The following is a 21749-nucleotide window of genomic DNA, read 5'->3' on the forward strand; positions in this document are numbered from 1 at the left end:
AAAAATAATTAACTTATGCTTTCATGTTACATTATACTATTCTTTTACTACACTAATAGCACAAAAAAGAAGAAGATGATTTTGTTCTAGAACTGAAATAAAAAAAATCAACAGGACTGGACGTTAAGTAATTTTTTTTTTTATTATCATAGCATGATATAATTCTATGTTTCTCATGAAAAATTAATTGATATTGCCATTCCAACCATAACATCTAAAAATATATTGTTAAACTAATTTTTTCGATTTCATATCATTTTGCTATTTATTTTAATTTTACATGCTAAAATCCTAATTTATCCGTTGTTTTGGGAGGGTGTTATGGAGTTTTTGCGCTGGCTTCTTTTTAGTTTAGCGGGCTTCTTCTCCCCCAACTTGTCATGGGTTCAGAAAGGGGTTGGGTTTTCGCTTGGGAAATGTTTTTTTTTTTAAGTGTCACGCATGGTTTTGCAATCCAGTTTAGTTTAGCAGGTCGGTTTAGAACCCAAATTGGGTTGAAAAAATAAAAAAATAAAAAACTTGGTGTGATTTGACTTACTTAACAGATTAATCTGGTCATTTAGTCCAATATTTGGTTATACTCAGTTAATTTTTATTGTTTTTTACTAAAATAATATTATTTTAATTTAAAAAATTAATTCAATAAGTTGCTAATTTAATCAAAACATAATAATTCAGTTAAAACTTGAAAACCGAATCTGAGACCATATTAAAAAAAAAAAAATGATGTCACGTCACACCAGCCTAATAAAAAATAAAATTTGCGGATTTGGGACTTACACATCGACGAGTAAATCAAAACTCTCTCCTCTCTCATGTCATTATTAGTGTGAAAAAAATTCTATCTTGGCAAGAAAGCTTATCCGGAGATAGGAAGATCCAATGCAATTAATTGGCGTTAAAGGGCTTAAATCCATGATTGATAAGGAAGCTGATATTATATCACATATCATGCACCATGCAGATCTCTCCAGGTTTCTCTCTTCCTCTCACCTCCTGAATTTGGGGATTCTTATTTTGCTTGATTTGGTTGGTGAGGAAAAAATAAGCATGAGATTTTGATTTGTTTTGAGGTGTGATATTTCTATTTCAATGATTTTGTTTGATTTGTCAGTGAGGAAAACATGGGTTTCTGGAATGTCTGAAAAATATGGTTCCAGATATTAGGGAGTTAACTTTTGCTTGAATGTATCTGGCATTACCAGGTCATCAACCTTCATCTGCTACTGCTCTTCCTGAAGGCCTTGGCATGAAGCACGGCAAAGCCCAAAGGGCAAACCAGTTTCTGGAATCCTTGAAAGCAGAAGATGAAATGATTGTTGAAGACATGCAGCTATCAATGTTAGCCCAATATACATCAACTGCTCAAAAGCTAACTGATCCCTGTCACTTTGACCGCTGAGAAGAAACTCAATGTCACTCTAAAACGGGATGGTGGAATGAGTAACTTCGATGTTCAAGGGAAATTATCACTTCAAATTCTTAACCAAGAAGATGGGTTCATCCAAGTTCAGGTCTACCATCAATCTCTCTCTCACACTCTTTGTCTCTGTTGTGCATGCCTGATTGAGGTAACAAAAAAAAAAAAACATCTACGTGATTATTAAAAGAAATATTTTATGTATTATTAGGTAATTAAGAGATGACTTTGCATCCATGACTTTAAATTGTGAGAACTTTCAAGTTTTCACTGGGAAATATCTTGACCATCATCTTTTATTTGTGAGCAAAAGGGTTTCTACCATCTTCCTAGGTTTACTATTGTTTATGAGCAGGATGCTCATCTTTCCAAGTCAGCCTCTAATTTATTACTGCTCTTTTCTAACTAACTAGAATTTACATAAACATGTGAAATACATACACTTAACTTGATAAAGTTCGCTTCTTAATTTGGTCTATATCATCTGCAGCCATAGTGGGATATTGCTGAAGGGTTGGACCATTTATAGTAAATCACACCATCCTCTCTCATGAATAAAATGCTTTTGAAATAAATTGTTTCTATATCTTATAATGGCTACTTAACATTTACAGATAACTAGAATTTCATACCCTTTGGCGAGACTTTCAAACATTTAGTAGCATAAATATGTGTGTGTGTGGCTTTGATTTTGAAGTTACTGCAGTAGCTTCTATGCTTGGTATTATTAACATCATGATGTCTATTTTGTTTTGCAGATTGAAACTAGGGGAATCCATGCGTCATTTTCAAGACACATCCTAACATGAACAAAGAATTATTCGCTAATGAAAGCATTTTAGGCTTGAGGGATCCCAACAGACCTTTCCCACTGGTCAAAACAGGGATCCAGGTGTTGGACTTTGAAGTGGAGAATGCAAAGAGTTGATGAGTCAATGGTGCCCCTGACACGTGGATCCAAATCTAAAGCAATAGCTTATCTGATCACTTTACACTTTCTGTTGTATGTTTTAATGCTGTGTTTAATTCTATTGCAGTCGATTGCTGGCCATTTGATTCTGGAAATGAAACATGTGTCAGCATTGAGTATGAAGCTTCATTAATGCTTGATCTATGAAACATTATGATTTCAGTTGCTCTACCAGCCCTTCGAGATGCACCAAGGGTTAGGCAGATTGATGGAGAACAGAAGTAAGATTTTGCTCCCTTATATTGTTGTTTCATTGGTGTATCAAGTTGAAATTAATTTGGTGGAGATCCATATGTTGGGTGGAGTAGAAATTGTCAATTCAAGTTTCGCTGCATTTCTCTAAAAATCAGTAACATTTAACTTTGATTTCCATTAAAGTTACTTTAAAAAAACTAACACGCCCACTTTACACTTCTATAGCGCCTTCTTTTAATCAATCAGCTATTCAACCGACACATTGGTTTTTCCAGCCTTGCAGCTTCTCAGACAGCACTTGAAGAAATCACAACAGCCTTTGGAATTTCTACTACATGATGCTTCCCTTTCAAGCGCTGAGAAACACAGGCGGTCTGCATAGCCCTTCACAAAGGTCTTGTTCCACAAATACTTACCACATTCTAAACATATTTTTCTGTAATTCTATCATCTGTCTCATAGTTTTTTTACCTATTGCCTTAGACAAATACTTACCACATTCTAAACATATTTTTCTGTAATTCTATCATCTGTCTCATAGTTTTTTTACCTATTGCCTTAGACAAATACTTACCACATTCTAAACATATTTTTCTGTAATTCTATCATTTGTCTCATAGTTTTTTTACATATTGCCTTGGACACTACAACTACAATTGGGATGATAATAATTATCATATCCATTTGTCCAAAAACATCATTCACCTTTATCTCTGTTGGTTTTCCCCTTTCCCTGTAGAGAAATAGACATCTGTTAATCATGATGACAGTCTATGTCATGTTCATTTTTGCTGGAAAGCATCCACTCAACCTGATTCGAAAGCAATCAAGAAGTGAGGATAGAATCTTTGACCTCTGTTTTTGAACTCAAGACCTTTTGTTAAACCTTTTGAACCATTGGTATTTTAAGGAAATAACTAGGCCTGGCTTGGTTTGGTAGGATAGACATGTATAAAACCCTTTTTTTCTTATTGAAAGTGGACATAAGTTTCCGAACATGAATTCATTGCGAATCATACACATGTATGCGTGTATTTTTAGACACGCATTTTGGTTACAAGATCAAACTACTATATAACTTATCTTTCACATCATTTTTTCACAATTATTCCACTTATAATCAGATTACTTTCCCTTTTCTCTTTGCAGGACCTCTAACGTAGACATGCAATCAAATCAGCATTACTTTGGATCTCTCCTTTATGTACAGATTTCAGCTTCTTTTTGCTTGCTTCAACTGCAGTATGCCTTTTCGCTTTGAAACTCCTTTCATGTTTATATACTAACATAAACTCTTGCATCAGTTTATATATAGTTTTGCATACACAAGTTCACCTTATTATAACATCTACTTTGTATGAAACACCACTGAAGTTTTTGTAGAACAATTTTGGTGTTATGTATCCAATTGTTCCTCCTGCTGTAGTAACTGTGACAGTTTATCATCTCCCATTTAATATCATTAAAATGGATAAAAAGCCAACCTAATATTTTAGAGCTAAAATCGCCATGAAATGTTAATTGTGATTCATTATATACATGATACAACTTGACCCTTGTGGTGCTTAACATTGATTCTTACACTAGTCTCTCTACATCTTCTTTGTCTGATTGAACAGGTATAACAAGTATTGACATAGATAAAAACGCACACAAATATATACACATTGCTAGAAGTGATGGTGAGACCGCTTTTTGGTTAAATCTTCTATTTACTATGTAGTGTTAAATCTAGATTGTTCAATATGAGACTTGATTAAATTTCAACTAGGATTGTGATCTATGATCTTAAATGAACCTTCATCACTTTTCTGTTGAGGCATGCCCATGCATTCAACAATGACTTTCAATCCTTCATTGCTTGGAACAAATAATTTCCTCTGGAAATAGGGAACCTAGTTTTGACCTGTTAAGAATCCTATTAGAAATAAATAACTTGTATGCTTTAGTTTCCTACTGTAAAACTAATTCTATAAGATGATAAACTGCAGGACAGTAATTGATTCCTAATTTATTGGAATGACTATAAATGCTCTTGTATAAATACATGATATGATCTATAATACAATTCATTCCAGCAAATTCTATTCTCTCTTTTTAATTCACATGGTATTAGAGCTAAGGTTGAGATCCTAAATCCATAATCCTTAGCATCTTTTCTTTCATCCTTTCCTTTCCATTGTCTTTTATGGATTCTTCAAAAACAAGTATCTCAAGTCTCTATTTCATCGACCATTCAGATCATCTAGGATTAGTCCTAATTTCAAAACCATTAAATGGAGACCATTATTCTAGTTGGAAAAGAGCTATGACTCTGGCCTTAAATTCTAAGAATAAATTAGGCTTTGTCAATGGCTCAATCAAAGCTCTCTTAGAAGAAATTAATCATGAAGAATATGCAGCATGGTCTCAGTGCAACGATATGGTTCATTCTTAGATTATCAACACTCGTAGCCTGGAAATCTTAGATAGTGCGATCTACTACTCAACCGCCCATGAAGTATGGGAAGATCTTCATGAACGATTCTCCCAAAGCAATGCACCTCGCATCTTTGAAATTCAGCGAGACATTGCTTGCCTCCAGCAAGAATAACTCTCAGTCTCTATGTATTACACGAAATTGAAAAAGTTGTGGGATGAACTATCCTCTTATAACGACACCAAGATAGGGAACACAGTAGTAACAACAAAAATTGATGTAATTTTTAATGGGATTGAATGATTCTTATAGTGTCATTCGCGGACAGATCTTGTTGATGAATCCCCTCCCTTCAATTCATCAAGTATACTCCTCCATCTCATAAGAAGAGAAACAGCGTCTTCTAAGCTCAATGCTTACAGGTGATTGTTCTGGTAGCAATGCCACCATGGCAGTTCGACACGACAACAGTAGCAAAACTAACAATTTTAGTGCAGGAACAAGAAGACTCGAGCGGTTCGAACACTTGTACGGGTCACATAATTTCAAATCGTAGGAGAAATCACTAAAAAAATACCAGTGGAGGACGATGATTTCAGCATGACAAACAACGCTTTATCGGAGGCCGAGGATGCCTTTATTGTTCACATTATGGAGAAGTGGGTCATTGGGTACAAACTTGCTATAAATTATACAGGTACCCACCGGGTCACCTAATGGCAAGGTATGGGTCAAGGTCAAAACATTTCAACAACAAAAATTCTATAGCCAATCATGTGTCCAAAGAAGCCTCTGTAGAAGATGGACAACCACTTATCGGGATTTCACAGGAACAATTAAAATAGCTCTTATCACTTTTAGATAATAAAAGTAAAGGACCCAGCTCATGCAAATATCGTATCTAAACCAAGTTTGTCTGAGGTCAATTCCCGTAGTTGGATCATTGATAGCGGAGCAACAAATCACATTTCTTCTAAATTATTTTCTAACAAGCATAAAAAATGCGCATTGCCTCCAGTATTACTGCCTAGTGGAGAAAAGGCTAAAATTGTTGCAAATGATTCTTTACCTCTTAATTCTGTCTATTATCTGTACAATATGTTATATGTACATACATTTAAAGTAGATTTGATATCTATCACTCGTTTGACGAGAGACTTGAATTGCTCAATAATTTTCTTTCCTTATTGGTGCTTTTTGTAGGATCTGGTTATAAGGAGAATGATTGGTTTGGATAAACAACATAATGGACTTTACTATTTGGTGGCTCTGGCGACAAAGTGAAATATGACCAAACCTTCATCCACCATTATCCAACCAACTTGCCACTTTACCATCTCATCCACCTATCTCTTGCATCATCGATTAGGCTATACATCACCTTCCCGTTTATGTTTTATTGCCAAAAAATTTTAAAATTTTTCCATTCAATCCAACACTACTTGCTTTGGATGCTTTATGGCAAAACAAAGTTGTTTACCTTTCACTCTTAGTGTAATTTTCTCTACAAAACTTTTTGCAATGATTCATTGTGACATTTGAGGTCTTTATTGACACCCTTCTCTCTCTATTGTTGATTGTAACTTATTAGACACTTTATAATTATTGAAATTATAGGTGTTGCTAAAGTCTATCATAATAAAAAGTGGATATTTATCCATTTTTTTAGTCATTTTAAGAATATAAAATCCACTAACACCATTCACTATATTGATGGATATACGAGTAATAGTTTTAGAATTGAAATCATTGTTTTTTTTTCCTTCCTTTAGATCATCATCATGTTCTATAATATAAAAAAATAGTTTCTTATTTTAAGTTTGTATCGTGGTACAAACTTCTTTTCATGCTTAGAGCATAACTTCTTAACTCTTCTCTCGTCTAACTTTTTATTTCTTAATGATTTGGTTGGTTTGAAAAATCATTTATTATGAAAATTAAGTCAGTATAGATGACAAACCAAGTTGGTATAATTTTAGAGTATTAAAAGTAAAAAATGTGTTTCTATTAGAGGTAAGATGTTGATTAAATCTGAGTTGATTAGTTTGGGTCATGGTATGTGTAGAATATTTAAAGTTGTTATGGTGGTTGTCATAATTTAATTTTTGGAAATTTTTAAAAATTAATAAATAAAAAAAAAAAAGAGATTTTTCTTGATTAGGGATCCAATTGTTAAATATCAGAACTTTAGTGGTCAAATTAAAAATAACCATTTTTGTTGACAACGACGCCATTTGAAATCGGTGTTCATCATCATCTTTCAAAAACCTAAAGACCGAATCAACAGGAAATGCAATCAAAAGAAATCATAGACCACATTTCCAGTTGTTATCCATGATGCGCCATTAGTCCTGCAATGAACGTGCTTATGCAAGCACGATCAAAGGGGTATTCTTTGGCTTTATAAAACCAGAGAAAGGATCACAGAGAAAGGGAAGGAGAGACGAGCAAAATACAAAGGGGGAGCAAAACGAAAACATAGAGATAAGGGAACAAGAGAACAACACGGGACAAACGAACAAAAATGAAGGGAAAAACAAAGACAGAGAGAACAAAAACAAAGACTAAAGACAGAACTTACAGAGAGAGACAGACATACATAGGGATGGAGAAAAACAAAGAACAAGGGAACACGAAGAAGAAAATAAGACATATAGGATAGAGCGTTTGGTCAGCCTGCATACCATCATCAGCTTCGTCTCCAGTAGACTAAGGAAGTCTCTCTTCTCTTTATCCTTGTCTTGCAATATTAATTTAGTGACACTGCACATAGACAATTTTAATTCACCTCCTACTGTTCATTGTTTAATTCATTGATTGTTCACGCATAACCGGATCACTCGTGCCTATTGTGCCCTGCCGGTCAGTGGTTTGAACCAGTGACCAGGTTGGGTGTAGCCCAGCCAAATAGGCTGGGCTCGACCCATAACCCAAAAAAAAAATCATTTATGGCCCAAGCTTAATTGGCCCAATTTATTATAAATTAAGGATGTGTTTGGTAAAATACTGTATTTTCCTTTCTATTTAACATTATATATATATACACACACACACTCAAACATGCATTTTCAAATATCAGAAAATCTCAAAAAAAAAAAAATCATGGACCTTTTGAGTTTATTTATAGGCCCTTCATATTTTTTTAGTATTTCACTATATAATTGATTTGTGGATTTTTATTATGAAATGCAAATCCGATATATAATATATATTTTTTTAAAAAAAAATATGCATTGATTTAAATTCATTTTATTAGTTTATTCACTGACATTAGATCCAAGAATATCATATATTTTTTGGCTATGTAATACTTACCAACGCTAGAGTTGGAAGTATTCGTAGTTGAATATTTATTTATGCTAGAGTCAAGAATATCACAAACAGGCTATCATAATATAAACCAATAAACTCTTAGTAATTTAAGACAAAAACTGCGAGACAGTCTATCTCAAGTAAAACGTTTAAGAAGTGATAATATCTTATATTTTGCGTAACCAGTCTCATATCATAGAATCTTTATTGACTGGTTAGGATTTCTAGTGACCATAATACTAGATAACAACTCTTTAAACAAGATGTTTTCCTATCTAAGAACAAGATATTAAAAAAAAAAATTATAATTTATAATTTTTAAAAGTTATCTTGATATTAGGTGCAACAATGGTTTTTGCAATAAGACATGATATTTTCTTGTAAGCGAGTTAAATTATAGGCTTGCTTAGGTTCTTAATCTCCACTTCCAAACCATTATAAAAAACACTAAGGCTTGCTTTTCACTAATCCCTACCTTATCCTATAAAATATTAAAATTTTGGATGTAAGCCTCTAGTCTCTTTTTTTTTGTTTAAGATCCTTCAACTCTTTTAAAGGAACCTTTTTTTTCTCTAAACCCACAACATAAGGTCTCTGTATACTCATCCTAGGAGATCTGTTGACCACTTAAACTTTTGTTGACCACTTAAACTTTTTATGAAACTTTAATGCCAATAAAGAGTCATATCACCTAATTAATAAGAGGTTAATTTAAGTTTTTCAGAGCAATCTATCTTCTCATATAAAAAATATCGATTGTATTTATAAAGCTATTTATATACATCATTAACATCAAAGCATGAAAAATCCCTTCTAGGCTTATGTACCTTGTAAAAGTGATGTCATTCTTCACATCTACAGCAAGGTTTTAAAGCAGAATCTCCACTGTGAAGGTTTCGGTAAACTTTCATCGGACCATGTTCAACAATAGTTGATTATAGCTTCTACAAAATCGAGCCTTGTTGAAAAAAGAGCCATAATAATGTCCTTTAGCTCTTATATTCTGGATTTATGGTCAGCTTAAATTAACACTTTCTAGTTTCTGCCCATAAACTTTCAGTAACTTCATCACTTGCTCATATTTTTGCAAATGTTCCCTACTAATAGTCACGGGAATCCTCTAGTTTTCTTAGATCTTGGACCTTATGTTAGGTGCCATGCCTAGTGTTCGAAGATCCAAGGCATAGCAAATGAAATGACAATTGAATCAATATCAACAGTCGCCAGAGGTAATGAAAACCAACTTAAAATATAAAATGTTTTAATAGTGAAGGAGAGAGAAAGAGTGAGAATCTAGTCAATTCATCACTTTTTCCTTATGAGCAAATTATTTGCTCTCATTATGTTACCTGGTAGGAGCAATTCTAGAATCATATCTACCACCAAACTACACGTGACAAGCTTTTCCATAATAATTATAAAAAAAAAAACCAACTTAAAACCCTGTATTCTTTCTTAAATTGAATTAGACTCCTGTCTTCCATTTCTCTTGTAAAAATTAATGGAGATGGTTTATATAAGCTGTTTATGTTAAATTTAGTGCGTTAATTGCGTTCAAAATAAATATTATTTGTCTAAAATTTGATTAAATTATTTTTTTTTAGTATTTTAAAATCGTTTTGATATACTGATATCAAAAATAAATTTTAAAATTTTTTATAAAAATTATTTTTATATATTTACGAGTGAGAAGGATTTTGAGATATAATATGTAACACACTTCTAAACAGTCACTTCTAAACACTCACTTATATATTATAGTGTTGTCATTCTTAATCATGTGTATTTCTTTTTTTTCTTTGAAATAAAAAAAAAAAATAATCAAATGATGAAGAACGCTCTGGCTAAACAGATACAATTAAGTTGTGCAGGTGTGATATAAAATAAATTTGGGACAATAAGGAACTGGGATTAAGTTTTAAATGGGTAGAATCTGTGCTCATTTTATTACTCAGAACAATGTGTGAAAGACATCATGATAAAAAAGTATTAATACAGTCAAATTAAATAAAAACAAAAAACAAAAACTAACTGAAATAACCAATTTAATCAAAATCTGACCCCTATACACACCGAGTGTCCAAAGCCATGGAAGTAGTTTATTGAGGTGGAGAACACAAGTCTAAACGAGGGCATCTAGCCCATAGATGGCCTGATAATACATGATTGATAAATATTTCCCAGCCCAGTTAAGGCCCTTCATTTTCGACATGGAGATTCTGTCAATGGTACAGCAAGTTACTTCAAGGGACACCATATTCGTACCTGCTACGGAAGCAGCATGAAATAACAAGGAAGCATCCTAGAAGCAGCAGCAGCCATTCCCATGAGCCAGCAAAAATCCAACTCCTTTCACCTAATTCTACAATAACTTCACTTTCCATTAACGAAGTTGCATATTTATGTGCTTTGAACTTACTCTTGCCCCTCACTCTCTAAGCCGTACTATACATATAGGAGGCATTAATTTCTTAGTTATAATTTCATCTATATAAGAGTGCTATGGCTATCTTGGTAGATCTCTTTGAAGGGGTATGTCTATGTGTTTCAACTCTGTGGGATCTGCAAGAAATGCGCTTTGCGAATGTGTTTGATGGTGTAAGTTCCATTGCAGCGTCAATATTCATGGCTGCTGTATCGTGTTTTATAGCTATAAGGAGACGATGAAATTAACCATTAATTTGTTTCTGATGATTTTCAGCAGGCAGGACATGGACTGAGTTGTTTTACTCTTGATAGGTTTGTTTGTATTGTTGTTGCTAGTACCGAGTGGTGCATGGTAAATATAACATCAGAGCACCACACCAAGGAGCATTGGTTGGAATGGTTTTTGTTGTTCGTTATTTTCTTTTTCCTCAAATTCTTAATATCTTTTTGTGTTATAATCTCATGAGTTCGCTTTCTCACAAGAATGCTTCTTCTTCTTTTATATATATGTACTTGGTAGTTATTAAAATCCCCCGAAGACATCTTTTCAAAGTTTCAAATGATTGCCCTCAAAGGGAAACAAGCTAGTCTTCTTACAATCTGATAGATTGTGTTATATATAGATCAATGTTATAGATCAATGTTATAGATCTAGAGGCCTTTTTTTTTTGTGTTTTTTTTATATAAAAAATGTGTGACAAGCCTTGCTGCTGGAAAATTGAACAACTTACTGCTGGAACTTAAACAACGAAAGAAAATAACAAAGTTAAGCCTTGTTCCTAGTTCTGACTAATTCGAGGCAGCCAACCTCCTCAATTTCTGAACTGAAGACATAATAGACTTCACTGCGAGAAGCCCACCTGCAGCCAACAATGACTGTTATTTATACTAAGAAAGTAGAACAGAAAAGGCGAAAGAAACTGGAAAGGGAAATTTAAATTTCCTTCCCCCGCTGCTGCCAGGGAGATGAACTTCAAGTTCTGATCTCCTTATCTGGAGGTTTGTTGAGTAGAGTTAATCCCTTTCACGTTCTTCCCTTAGAGTTAGTCTCCTTAATTGTTGCCGAACATGTTGCTCATTTTGCCGTATCAAGCCCAATCCCTCTTCCTATTCTTTCACAACCTGAGGCTGAGGGAGACCACAGGCTGTTACATAATGTTAGTGGTCATGCCATAACAATCAATGGTTAACTACATATCTGTTTTCATTTTAAACTCCCTTTTTACTCCCATGATGCTGAGACCTTAAATTCCTTCTTTCCAGCCAACCAGTCTGTTACATAATGTTATTGGTCATGCCATAACAATCAATGGTTAACCACATATCTGTTTTCATTTTAAACCCCCTTTTTACTCCCATGATGGTGAGACCTTAAATTCCTTCTTTCCAGCCAAAGGGTACACAGTCTCAAGTTTCCTGTACCCATTATGTATAACAATAAACTAGAGACCATTGGTTCCTGAACTACTCCTTTTTTTCGCTTTTGATACACTCTAATCAAAGTTACTAATGAAAATCTAATTCTACATATCTTATTACATAATATAATATGCAGCCATCGATCCAGTGATTTTGGTAAGCCAGGCTGCATATTTCTTATCATCTTTAATAAGTCTCTAATAGTCTTTGATTTATAAAAGAGATTGATGACTGTAACGCTAACATGAAAATGAAAGGATTACTAGCAAAATCTAAATCTCCCAACATTACAAAAGTTGACACCTCTATAGCATATGAGAACATTTCTATTTTTGTGCACATGCACTATAAGTGAACAAGGAACTGGCCTTGGCATCAGAACAAGTCTCTGCTGCTGCTGAATGCACTTCCTAGAATTGGTATGGAAACCGGATAGAGGGTTATTTTGATTGTGCGACTCTGAGAGAGGCCAAGCAAATCTTTACACTCTTCAAGATCAGCATCACAAGTCAAAAGAACGGACTCGTGTTCGTTGTCCAAATACTTGAGACCAATTCTGCTGAAATCATATATATCAAAACGCTTTGCAATCTCTCGTCGCAGGTCACTGAAACCCCAATTTGCTTGCAAGCTAAAACGGATATTTTCATGACCAAAAGTGGCTTTAACCCTAAAGGCACCTCCATCTTGTAAACCCTGGCTATTACTTGTTGCTAGGCGTGCTTGAGTCCCCAGATTTTGATGCTGGCCTAATGTTTCATGGCTTTTGGCTTTAGCAAATTCCTCCTGATTCAAGGAATTTATCTCTGATTTACTGCAAGTTCTCTTCAGCGCCTCGACAGGGTCTTCTACAGCTGAGGCATGTCCAGTGCTCGAGCCATTGGCTGTGCGGGTAAGCTGCTTTTGGCCATGACTGATGCTCAAACCAGAATTCTGACTGCTCAAAGAGGACTGCGATTTTGAATCAGTTCCTTCAGGGATGAACAAGTGATTCTCAGGTTTTGGGTTTGATTCCTTTGAGTAGTCGGTTATCTTGAAAGATGAAAAGGGATTATGACCAGAATAGTTAGGGGAGCTCAGTTCTGGGAAGGCAGTATAAAAAGAATCAACTTCAATGAGACCTTGAGCACCCATGACAGAGTCAACTACAACTTGGAGTTTCCTCAAAGAGTGGTTAACCTTCTTGATCTTTCTAGAAGGCCAACGGTTGATACCATATTGCCTGCATATCCTTTTCAAAGTGGTGGGGCAAACTGCAATGGAAACAAACTGTGTAAGCACTTTTTTGTTCACTAGGCTAAAGCAAAACAAAACGGATAGGAACTTATTGGTCTGCTGGGCTACAGTGCCTTCTTTGGAAATTAGGCTTAACTTAAAAAAAAAAAAAAACTAAATACAAAAAGAGAAAAAGAAAATGAGATTCAAATATAATGGCATATTTTTGTACCTCCAATACTCTTAGCAGCATCTTTAAGGCTTCCAGAAAAGTATTTTCGAAGAACTTGCAAGCTGATTGTCTTCTCTGCTTTGGTCTGGCTCTTCTTGCCTTTTTTTCTGCTGCCTAACAAGTTACTCCAGGGAACATAAGAATCTTGGCCGCTTTCAACAGTACAGTGTTCAGGATTTTGTCGAAGCTTCCCAAGCTCTGAAAATTCCTGCTCTCGGAACAGGTCTAAATCATTGTCATTCCAGTCAGCTGTCTCTGTGAACATCTCTTCTTCCTCGGGTTCTTGTTTCAGACATGCCCATGATTCGCAGAATTCCGGGACCAATTCATTGCTTTCAGGTTGAGAACTTTCAGAGTGTACTGGAGTTGTGATGGTCTCAATCACTTGTTCCTCGGTTTCTGAATAAACTGGAGGAGGGTTTTCAAGGGAGTTCTCTGCTTCTTCTTGATAGGTCAGATCGTGTGTGTTTATACTAAAATGACCAGACCCCATACAAGGCAAATATGGTGAAGGGTCATACAAAACACTAGAGATGGAAGGTTCAGGCTCGAAAAAGTTGACTCCATCACTTCTCTCGCACCAATATCCTTGAACCATGAGTTCATCCGTGAAATTCAAGTCCATAAAAGTGTCCGAGGTGGTCCTGAATTTTGTATTTTTCCTGAAGGCACCACCTTCTATGCAGATCTTTCTTCAAATTTGTATTTAGTCCAACCTATTAAATCGAAATTGCAGAAAAGTGTCACGAGGCAGAACACCATGGAACAGTAAAAATGAAAAATAAAAGGAGGGACTTCCAGGAAGGATTGTTATTGCTTGTGTCCAAGAATCCGATATGATCAAGCCGCAGAACCATGGCTTCAACTAAAATTGTCTTGTCCACTGCAATCACAGATGGATCAGAGGCAGTAACCTACCGCAGCTCTATGGGAAACTAACACAAACTCGAAGTAAACTAGTATCATCATAAGTACATAGAATCTATATATTTTATCAGGTCTTGCAGGATCTCACAAGCCAAAACGAAGAGAATGGAAACAGAGGACATTAAACACAGAGCAGTTGGATGATATAAATCAACAAATGAAAGATGTAGAGGAAGTACCTCTCTTTCTGAAGACCCTTGTATCAAGTTTCTTTATGCAGTAAACCAAAGCCAAGAATGACGCTGTTACGGGAAGTTGAGAGTTTTCTCAGGATGAGATCCCTTCCACAGATTCTGAATATGAGAGAGTTTATTCTTCTTTCAGTTGTGACAGCCCTCTAGTTATATGATCCCCAGGGCTACGCGTGCTCTGCCACGCTGGCATCCTAAAGTCAACTGTGTAAACATAATAATTAAGGTTAAAAATTACTCGGGGAAAGATAGGAAGGGCACCCTTTCTACCGCAAGGGCATTAATTTTGAAGGATCAGTGAAAGTGAAGATTTTGAAAAGTAAAAGATTAGCCACTAACTTATATTGAATGCTTATTGTTTCTCTCAGCCTTATTAAAGGATTCCTTGCTGTACTGTCCAACTCTATTTTAATGTTTATTCCATTAATCAAGAGCAAGTTGCCTCAAACCATTTTCAGGTATTCTATTGAACAAAGGGTCCATGATAGCTGTTTCATTCCGACCTTATATTGAGCAAGTTCGATGGTTTCTGGGGCCACATGCAGAATCTTTGATAAATTATCCTTTCTTGATCTTCTGCAATGTCCCTTCGCTTCATCGAGTCGCCACATCTTCACCCATAAAAGATAATCGAAGTCGAATCCTCATGATTCACGACTTTGAGATTCCATACATGAAAGAGAGATAGAAAGGCGATTTCCTCTTCTTGGACGCTGCATCCTGAATGCTGATCGCTTGAGAAAACTGGCATCGCCTGCAAGTGTTGCTTTCGAGGAACACTAAAATATATATCCTTGTAAAAAAAAAATCAAAGGAAGACCAAAATTATTCATCAAGGTGAATTATTAGTTGGGAAATTCCAATGATTTGGTGGCAAGTCAGCATCAACATTGTAAATATTTTTGTTTAAAAATATATTAAAATAATACTTTTTATTTTTAACCTCCTAACATCAAAATAATTAAAAAATAAAAAAATTAAATAAAAAAACTTTTTTATATAAAATGTTGATTAAAACAGGCTATTTTAATACATGTTATAGCTAGATGTTATTATAGTGATATACTTTAAAAGATATTAAATTGATATAAAAAAAATAAAAAATAAAAAAATAATATTAGAAACACACGAAAACTCTAATTATAACTATATTAATATCATCATAACAATTTTTAAAAAATAAATTTAATAATATTAAAAAATATTATTAATAATAACCAGAGTAGATGACAGTACCAGATGACACCGCCGTAGAAAAAAACAAGTGTGCCACTATCTTGGGGCGGCAAATTGGAAACTTATTACTATTTTTTAAGGGTTCTGATTAGTCATCAGAAATAGACTACAAAGCTAATTAATAGCAACCATGACGATAGAATAATGGTTACGTGCTAGCCATGACCAGACCCTCCTTTGTTTATATTATATGTTCCTTTTCTTCTTTATTGAAACAAGAAGTTGTGTCCGTTTGCTGGTGTAAAGCATGGTATGTGGCGATTGGTGTCTGTTTAATGATGTCGGATGAGGATTTCACTACAGGTTTTCCACAGAAAGCCCTCATAGCCTCAATAATTAATATTCTTTTCTAGGGTTGACCATCCTCCTGCATTATAATTTCCCTTTGTGTGTGTGTGCGTGTGCGTGTGTGGGTGTGTGTGCAGATCCTCCGCCAGCGGTTTCGGCACATTGGAAGACCCAAAACAGTCGCCTGGTTCCTGTCAGTACTCGGTGCTGTTTCAGATCTAACTCAGCATTGGAGGAAGCTTCTGTCTCACTCCTAGAGAGAGAAAGAAACTGGACCTCTAACAGTGAAAGTGAGAGCAGCAGTTCTGTCATCAGATTTGGTGTTTTGTACTTGCTATTTAAAGAAATTAATCATGTCTAATAAAAATATTTTTTTGTTATGATTTAAAAAATAATGAGTTTACAAAAATATTAAAATTATTTGAAGATAGATTTTTACATGTAAAATAAATAAATAAATGAATTTTAAAATGCAATTATATATATTATACCCAATTAAAAAATATATATATATATAAATTATTTAACTACCGAAGATAGATTTTTACATGTAAAATAAATAAATAAATGAATTTTAAAATGCAATTATATATATTATACCCAATTAAAAAATATATATATATATAAATTATTTAACTACCGAAATAATTTTTTCGATCTAGTTGACCATGATTAAAAAGCTATCTCAGTACGATAAAGTTCTCTTCATCCATTGGCGGATTGAGCTGATCTATAGCATGATTATGTTCTGTTATACACTGTAGCAACTGTACTCTGTTTTTTATATGCAGACAGCATGCCATCCAAAACTATCAAATGTGTCGTGTGCAGATTTCTCGCAACCAATGGATAGAAGGCTTTTTTATTCATGGTTGAGCAAAATTATATATATAAAAAAACTAATAACTGTCAGCATTTCACTGTAAATCGTAACAATAAAATGATATTTTTGCCTTTCTCAAAAAAGCTAACACCGCTTGCAAAAAGGGGTAAAATTATTTTTTACAGGAATTTAATAAATATTACAACATTGATTAGGAATAAAGTGGTATGAACATATTTTTTTAAGCAGTGTAAAATGACTTTATTATTCTAAAAAGCAATATATATATATATATATATATCTTTCATTCACAGGTTTTTTTTATCTTTTTAATATTCTTTGCACAATAAAATTACACTCATAATCTTAAAAAAAACCTTCTAGAATTGAAAGAAAAAAAACTTTTTAGTTTTTTTTTTCACAATGAAATAAAAAAATTAACCTTAAACTTAAAAAAATCTAACACTTGTGTCCAGGAGTTTTTTCATCTTTTTCTTATAATTTTTTTTATTATAATCAAGTTTACATAGATGTTATTTGGTAATTTAACAAATATAAAAATTATTTAAAAAAATTTGTTGATACTTGTGATGCATGCATCAACACATAGACGTCTCTTGAGCTTTTTGAGCAATTTTTTATCACCAAACACCATTTTCTAGGACACCATTGGAATTGTTATGGAGGCCCCTTCACTATCCGATAACAAGTATGAATAATGATATCTTCGGTTGATGCTAAAAGATTTTTTTCTCTTTCTCTCTCTCTCTCTCTATTCTCTTTAATTTTCAAGTTTGACCCTTCAAAATTTCAAAAGGACCCTTCAATAGTTTTTTTTTAGATTTAATCCATATTTTTTTAATTATTATTTATTTTACATGAAGTAATTTATTAAATTAGAATTTAATTTTTAATTTCATCCTATTTTAATTTTATTTATTTATCAGATTTAGTTTTCATTTTTTGTTACTATTTATTTTATTTGAGATAATTATTAAAATTAAATTCTTTTTGTGATTTCATCCTCTTGGTTTTTTCTCCTATCAAATTTGATCTTTATTGTTATAATTCCTATTTTTTTTACTTTGGCAAAAAAATTTCTAGTTTCATTCTTTAACATTAAATTGAACTCAGGTCTAAGAGACACGTTCAAGTTTGCTTTTTTTTTTTTGTTAAACTTGTGTTCTTTTAAATTTCATTTTTCAACATTTATTTAATTAGGGACCAAACTTCATTATTATTTTTTAATTTTTTTTTTCACTTATTTTAAAATTACTTTAATTATTTCATCCTTCAATATTAGGTTATTTGATAGCTTATTTGGTTTAATAATTTGTTTTCTATTGGATTTTTCATAGATTTTTTTAATGGGTTTAATCAATATAACAATCAAGACACAGGCTTCTGGTTGGGTTTTCTTGACCTTTATTGGATTATATTTTTGTTCTTTAATTTTTTTTCTTCAATATTTTATTTGCTAGCAATTAATTTGTAATTTTTTTTAAAAACATTTACTTTTATGGAGTTATTGTGTTCTCATTTAGTTTTTTATTTGTTATCAGATAAAAGCCTCAATCATTTGATTAATTGAAAATTGATTTCCATGCTTTTATTTTTAGGTTTTCTTTTTATGAAGCTTTTCCAATCTTATAGTCATGATCACAGGGTTAGTGGATTGATTTAGTTTAGCTCGGGTTTTTTTTTTTAATTTCACCATTTAGCATTTGATTATTTAATAATTAAGCTTAATAATTTTATTTAATTTGCTTTGATGAGGTTACTCCTATATCGCAATCAAGTTCTATATTTGACATGCTAACGTAAATGGGCTTGGGTCAGGGTTTTTTTTTTAATTTTTTTCTCATTGTTAGTTTTTTTTTACTTTATTTGTTGTTATTGTATTTTTTTTATTAGTGTTTTTAGATTAGCCGAATTTATTAAAATCATTTGAGTGGATGATGAAAGTTCTATTAAAAAAAAAACATGTACATTGCCAGACAGCATTGACAGAGTTGAAATGTCTTGTTGCAAAGCATGGTACTTTTTCTTGCTAAAAACTAGCGAGCCTTCCAAACAACATGCATCCACTGTAGCAACTATACTCTGTTTTTCTTCCTATATGCAGACAGCATGCCATCCAAAACTATCAAATGTGTCGTGTGCAGATTTCTCGCAACCAATGGATAGAAGGCTTTTTTATTCATGGTTGAGCAAAATTATATATATAAAAAAACTAATAACTGTCAGCATTTCACTGTAAATCGTAACAATAAAATGATATTTTTGCCTTTCTCAAAAAAGCTAACACCGCTTGCAAAAAGGGGTAAAATTATTTTTTACAGGAATTTAATAAATATTACAACATTGATTAGGAATAAAGTGGTATGAACATATTTTTTTAAGCATTGTAAAATGACTTTACTATTCTAAAAAGCAATATATATATATAGCTTTCATCCACAAATTTTTTTTATCTTTTTAATATTCTTTGCACAATGAAATTACACTTATACTCTTAAAAAAAAAACTATTAGAATTAAAAAAAAATTTAGTTTTTTTTTCACAGTGAAATAAAAAAAATAATCTTAAACTTAAAAAAATCTAACACTTGTGTCTAGGAGTGTTTTTATCTTTTCCTTATAATTTTTTTTATTATAATCAAGTTCATATAGAGGCTATTTGGTAACTTAGTAGGTATAAAATTATTTAAAAAAATTTATTGATGTTTGCGATGCACACATCGGCACGTAGACGTCTCTTAGACCTTTCAAGGGTTTAGTGTGGGTTCTTTTAATCACTAAACATCATTTTCTATGATATTATTAGAATTGTTGCAGAGGCCCCTCCGACATCAAGTATGGCTAATGATGTTTTCGGTTGATGCTAATAACTTTTTTTCTCTCTGTCTCTCTCTCTCTCTATTCTCTTTAATTTTCAAGTTTGACCCTTCAAAATTTCAAGGGACCCTTCAATTGTTTTTTTTTTAGATTTGATCCATATTTTTTAATTATTATTTATTTTATATGAAGTAATTTATTAAACTAAAAGTTAATTTTCAATTTCATCCTATTTTAATTTTATTTATTTATCAGATTTAGTTCTTGTTTTTTATTACTATTTATTTTATTTGATATAATTATTAAAATTAATTTTTTTTTTTGTGATTTCATCCTCTCACGGCTTTTTCTCCTATCAAATTTGATCTTTATTATTATAATTGCTATTTTTTTTATTTTGGCAAAAATAATTCCAGTTTCATTCTTTAACATTAAATTGAACTCAAGTCTAGGAAATACATCCAAGTTTGCTTCTTTTTTTTTTTGTTAAACTAATGTTTTTCTAAGTTTCATCTTTCAATATTTATTTAATTAAGGACCAAACTTCATTATTATTATTTTAATTTTTTTTCTATTTGTTTTTTTACTTATTTTTAAAATTACTTTAATTATCTCGTCTTTCAACATTAGGTTGTTTGATAGTTTACTTGGTTTAATAATTTGTTTTTTATTAGATTTTTCATTGATGTTTTTAATGGGATTACTCAATATAACAATCAGGTCACAGACTTCTGGTTGGATTTTCCTAACCTTTATTGGATTATATTTTTGTTCTTTAATTTTTTTCCTTTAATATTTTATTTGCTAGCAATTGAGCTACAATTTTTTTTAATTTTACTTTTTTATGGAGTTACTATGTTCTCATTTAGTTTTTTATTTACTATCGGATAAAATCCTCAATCATTTGATTAATTGGGAATTGTCTCCATGCTTTTATTTTTAGGTTTTCTTTTCATGGGGCTTTTCCAATCTTATAGTCATGATCACAGGGTTAGTGGGTTGATTTAGTTTGACTTAAAGTTTTTTTTGCTTTTTTATTTTTTTTCAATTTCATCCTTCAACATTTGATTATTTAATAATTAACCTTAATAATTTTATTCAAATTGATTTGATGAGGTTACTCCTATATCGCAATCAAGTTATATATTTGACGTGCTAATCTAAATGGGCTTGGGTTAGGGGTTTTTTATTTTTTTCTCATTATTAGTTTTTATTTTACTTTATTTGTTGTTATTGTATTTTTTTTATTGGTGTTTTTAGATTAGCCGAATTTATTAAAATCAATTGAGTGGATGATGAAAGTTCTATTTAAAAAAAAAAAAAACATGTACATTGCCGGACAGCATTGACAGGGTTGAAATGTCTTGTTGCAAAGCATGATCCTTTTTCTTGTTAAAAACTAGCGAGCCTTCCAAACAACATGAGCGTGTTTAAATGTCTCATAGAGCTTGATCTTGGTCTTTGCAACAAGCTAGCAAGTCTTCCAAACAACATCCATGGTCTAGAATCTCTTGAAACACTTAATGTAAGGGGTTGTTGTAGGCTGAACGAATTGCCAGAGAACAAGTCATTAGCATTATCCACAAATAAATTGTGGACTGTCTCCCATATTTGAATTTGGAGAGGTGTGGCATGTTAGAAATTCCGAACAGCTTTGGCTCTTTGCTGTCATTGAGAAAATTGACATTAGCGCGGAATAGTTTTGAGAAGATGCCAGCTGACATCAAGCTACTTCCTGAGCTAACTGAACTTATTCTGGAGCATTGTAAATCGCTTCGATGGTTACCAGAGCTTCCATTAACTCTACATCATTGAAATGTTAAGGGTCGCATCTCTCT

General features: G+C 32.7%; 1 protein-coding gene and 1 long non-coding RNA gene across 8 annotated transcripts; one reads left to right on the plus strand and one right to left on the minus strand.

Moving 5' to 3' along the window:
- The first annotated feature begins 795 nt into the window (after positions 1–795).
- Positions 796–6423, plus strand: LOC105129801 (uncharacterized). Of its 6 annotated transcripts, none has more exons than XR_843134.1 (6): positions 796–974; positions 1206–1571; positions 2179–2611; positions 2861–2979; positions 3735–3827; positions 6208–6423. It is a non-coding gene; the product is annotated as an uncharacterized LOC105129801 (long non-coding RNA). The 6 variants fall into 6 exon arrangements; XR_843135.1 differs by lacking the exon at positions 6208–6423 and adding an exon at positions 5561–6196; XR_843133.1 differs by lacking the exon at positions 6208–6423 and adding an exon at positions 4205–4271.
- Positions 6424–12100: 5677 nt separating this feature from the next.
- Positions 12101–14989, minus strand: LOC105129802 (protein NLP2-like). 2 transcript variants are annotated; one of them, XM_011032035.1, is made up of 3 exons: positions 14716–14989; positions 13610–14325; positions 12101–13415 (listed from the first exon to the last, which is right to left on the minus strand). In XM_011032035.1, exons 2-3 carry the CDS (start codon positions 14232–14234, stop codon positions 12538–12540), a joined length of 1503 nt encoding a protein of 500 aa, XP_011030337.1. In that variant the 5' UTR covers positions 14235–14325; positions 14716–14989; the 3' UTR covers positions 12101–12537. The 2 variants fall into 2 exon arrangements, with proteins under 2 accessions (XP_011030337.1, XP_011030336.1); XM_011032034.1 differs by having other exon boundaries at positions 13610–14492.
- Positions 14990–21749: the final 6760 nt, after the last annotated feature.

The sequence above is a fragment of the Populus euphratica genome, unplaced genomic scaffold (assembly GCF_000495115.2).
Source record: "Populus euphratica unplaced genomic scaffold, PopEup_1.0 scaffold34.1, whole genome shotgun sequence".
Taxonomy (NCBI): Eukaryota; Viridiplantae; Streptophyta; class Magnoliopsida; order Malpighiales; family Salicaceae; genus Populus; species Populus euphratica.

Bases quoted from the DNA above. Each gene is read 5' to 3' on its own strand.
- LOC105129802 (XM_011032035.1), bottom strand. From the start codon at position 14,234: ATGGACTTGAATTTCACGGATGAACTCATGGTTCAAGGATATTGGTGC. The intron at 13,416-13,609 runs GTACAAAAATAT...TTTCCATTGCAG, and splicing joins TGCTGCTAAGAGTATTGGAG to TTTGCCCCACCACTTTGAAA.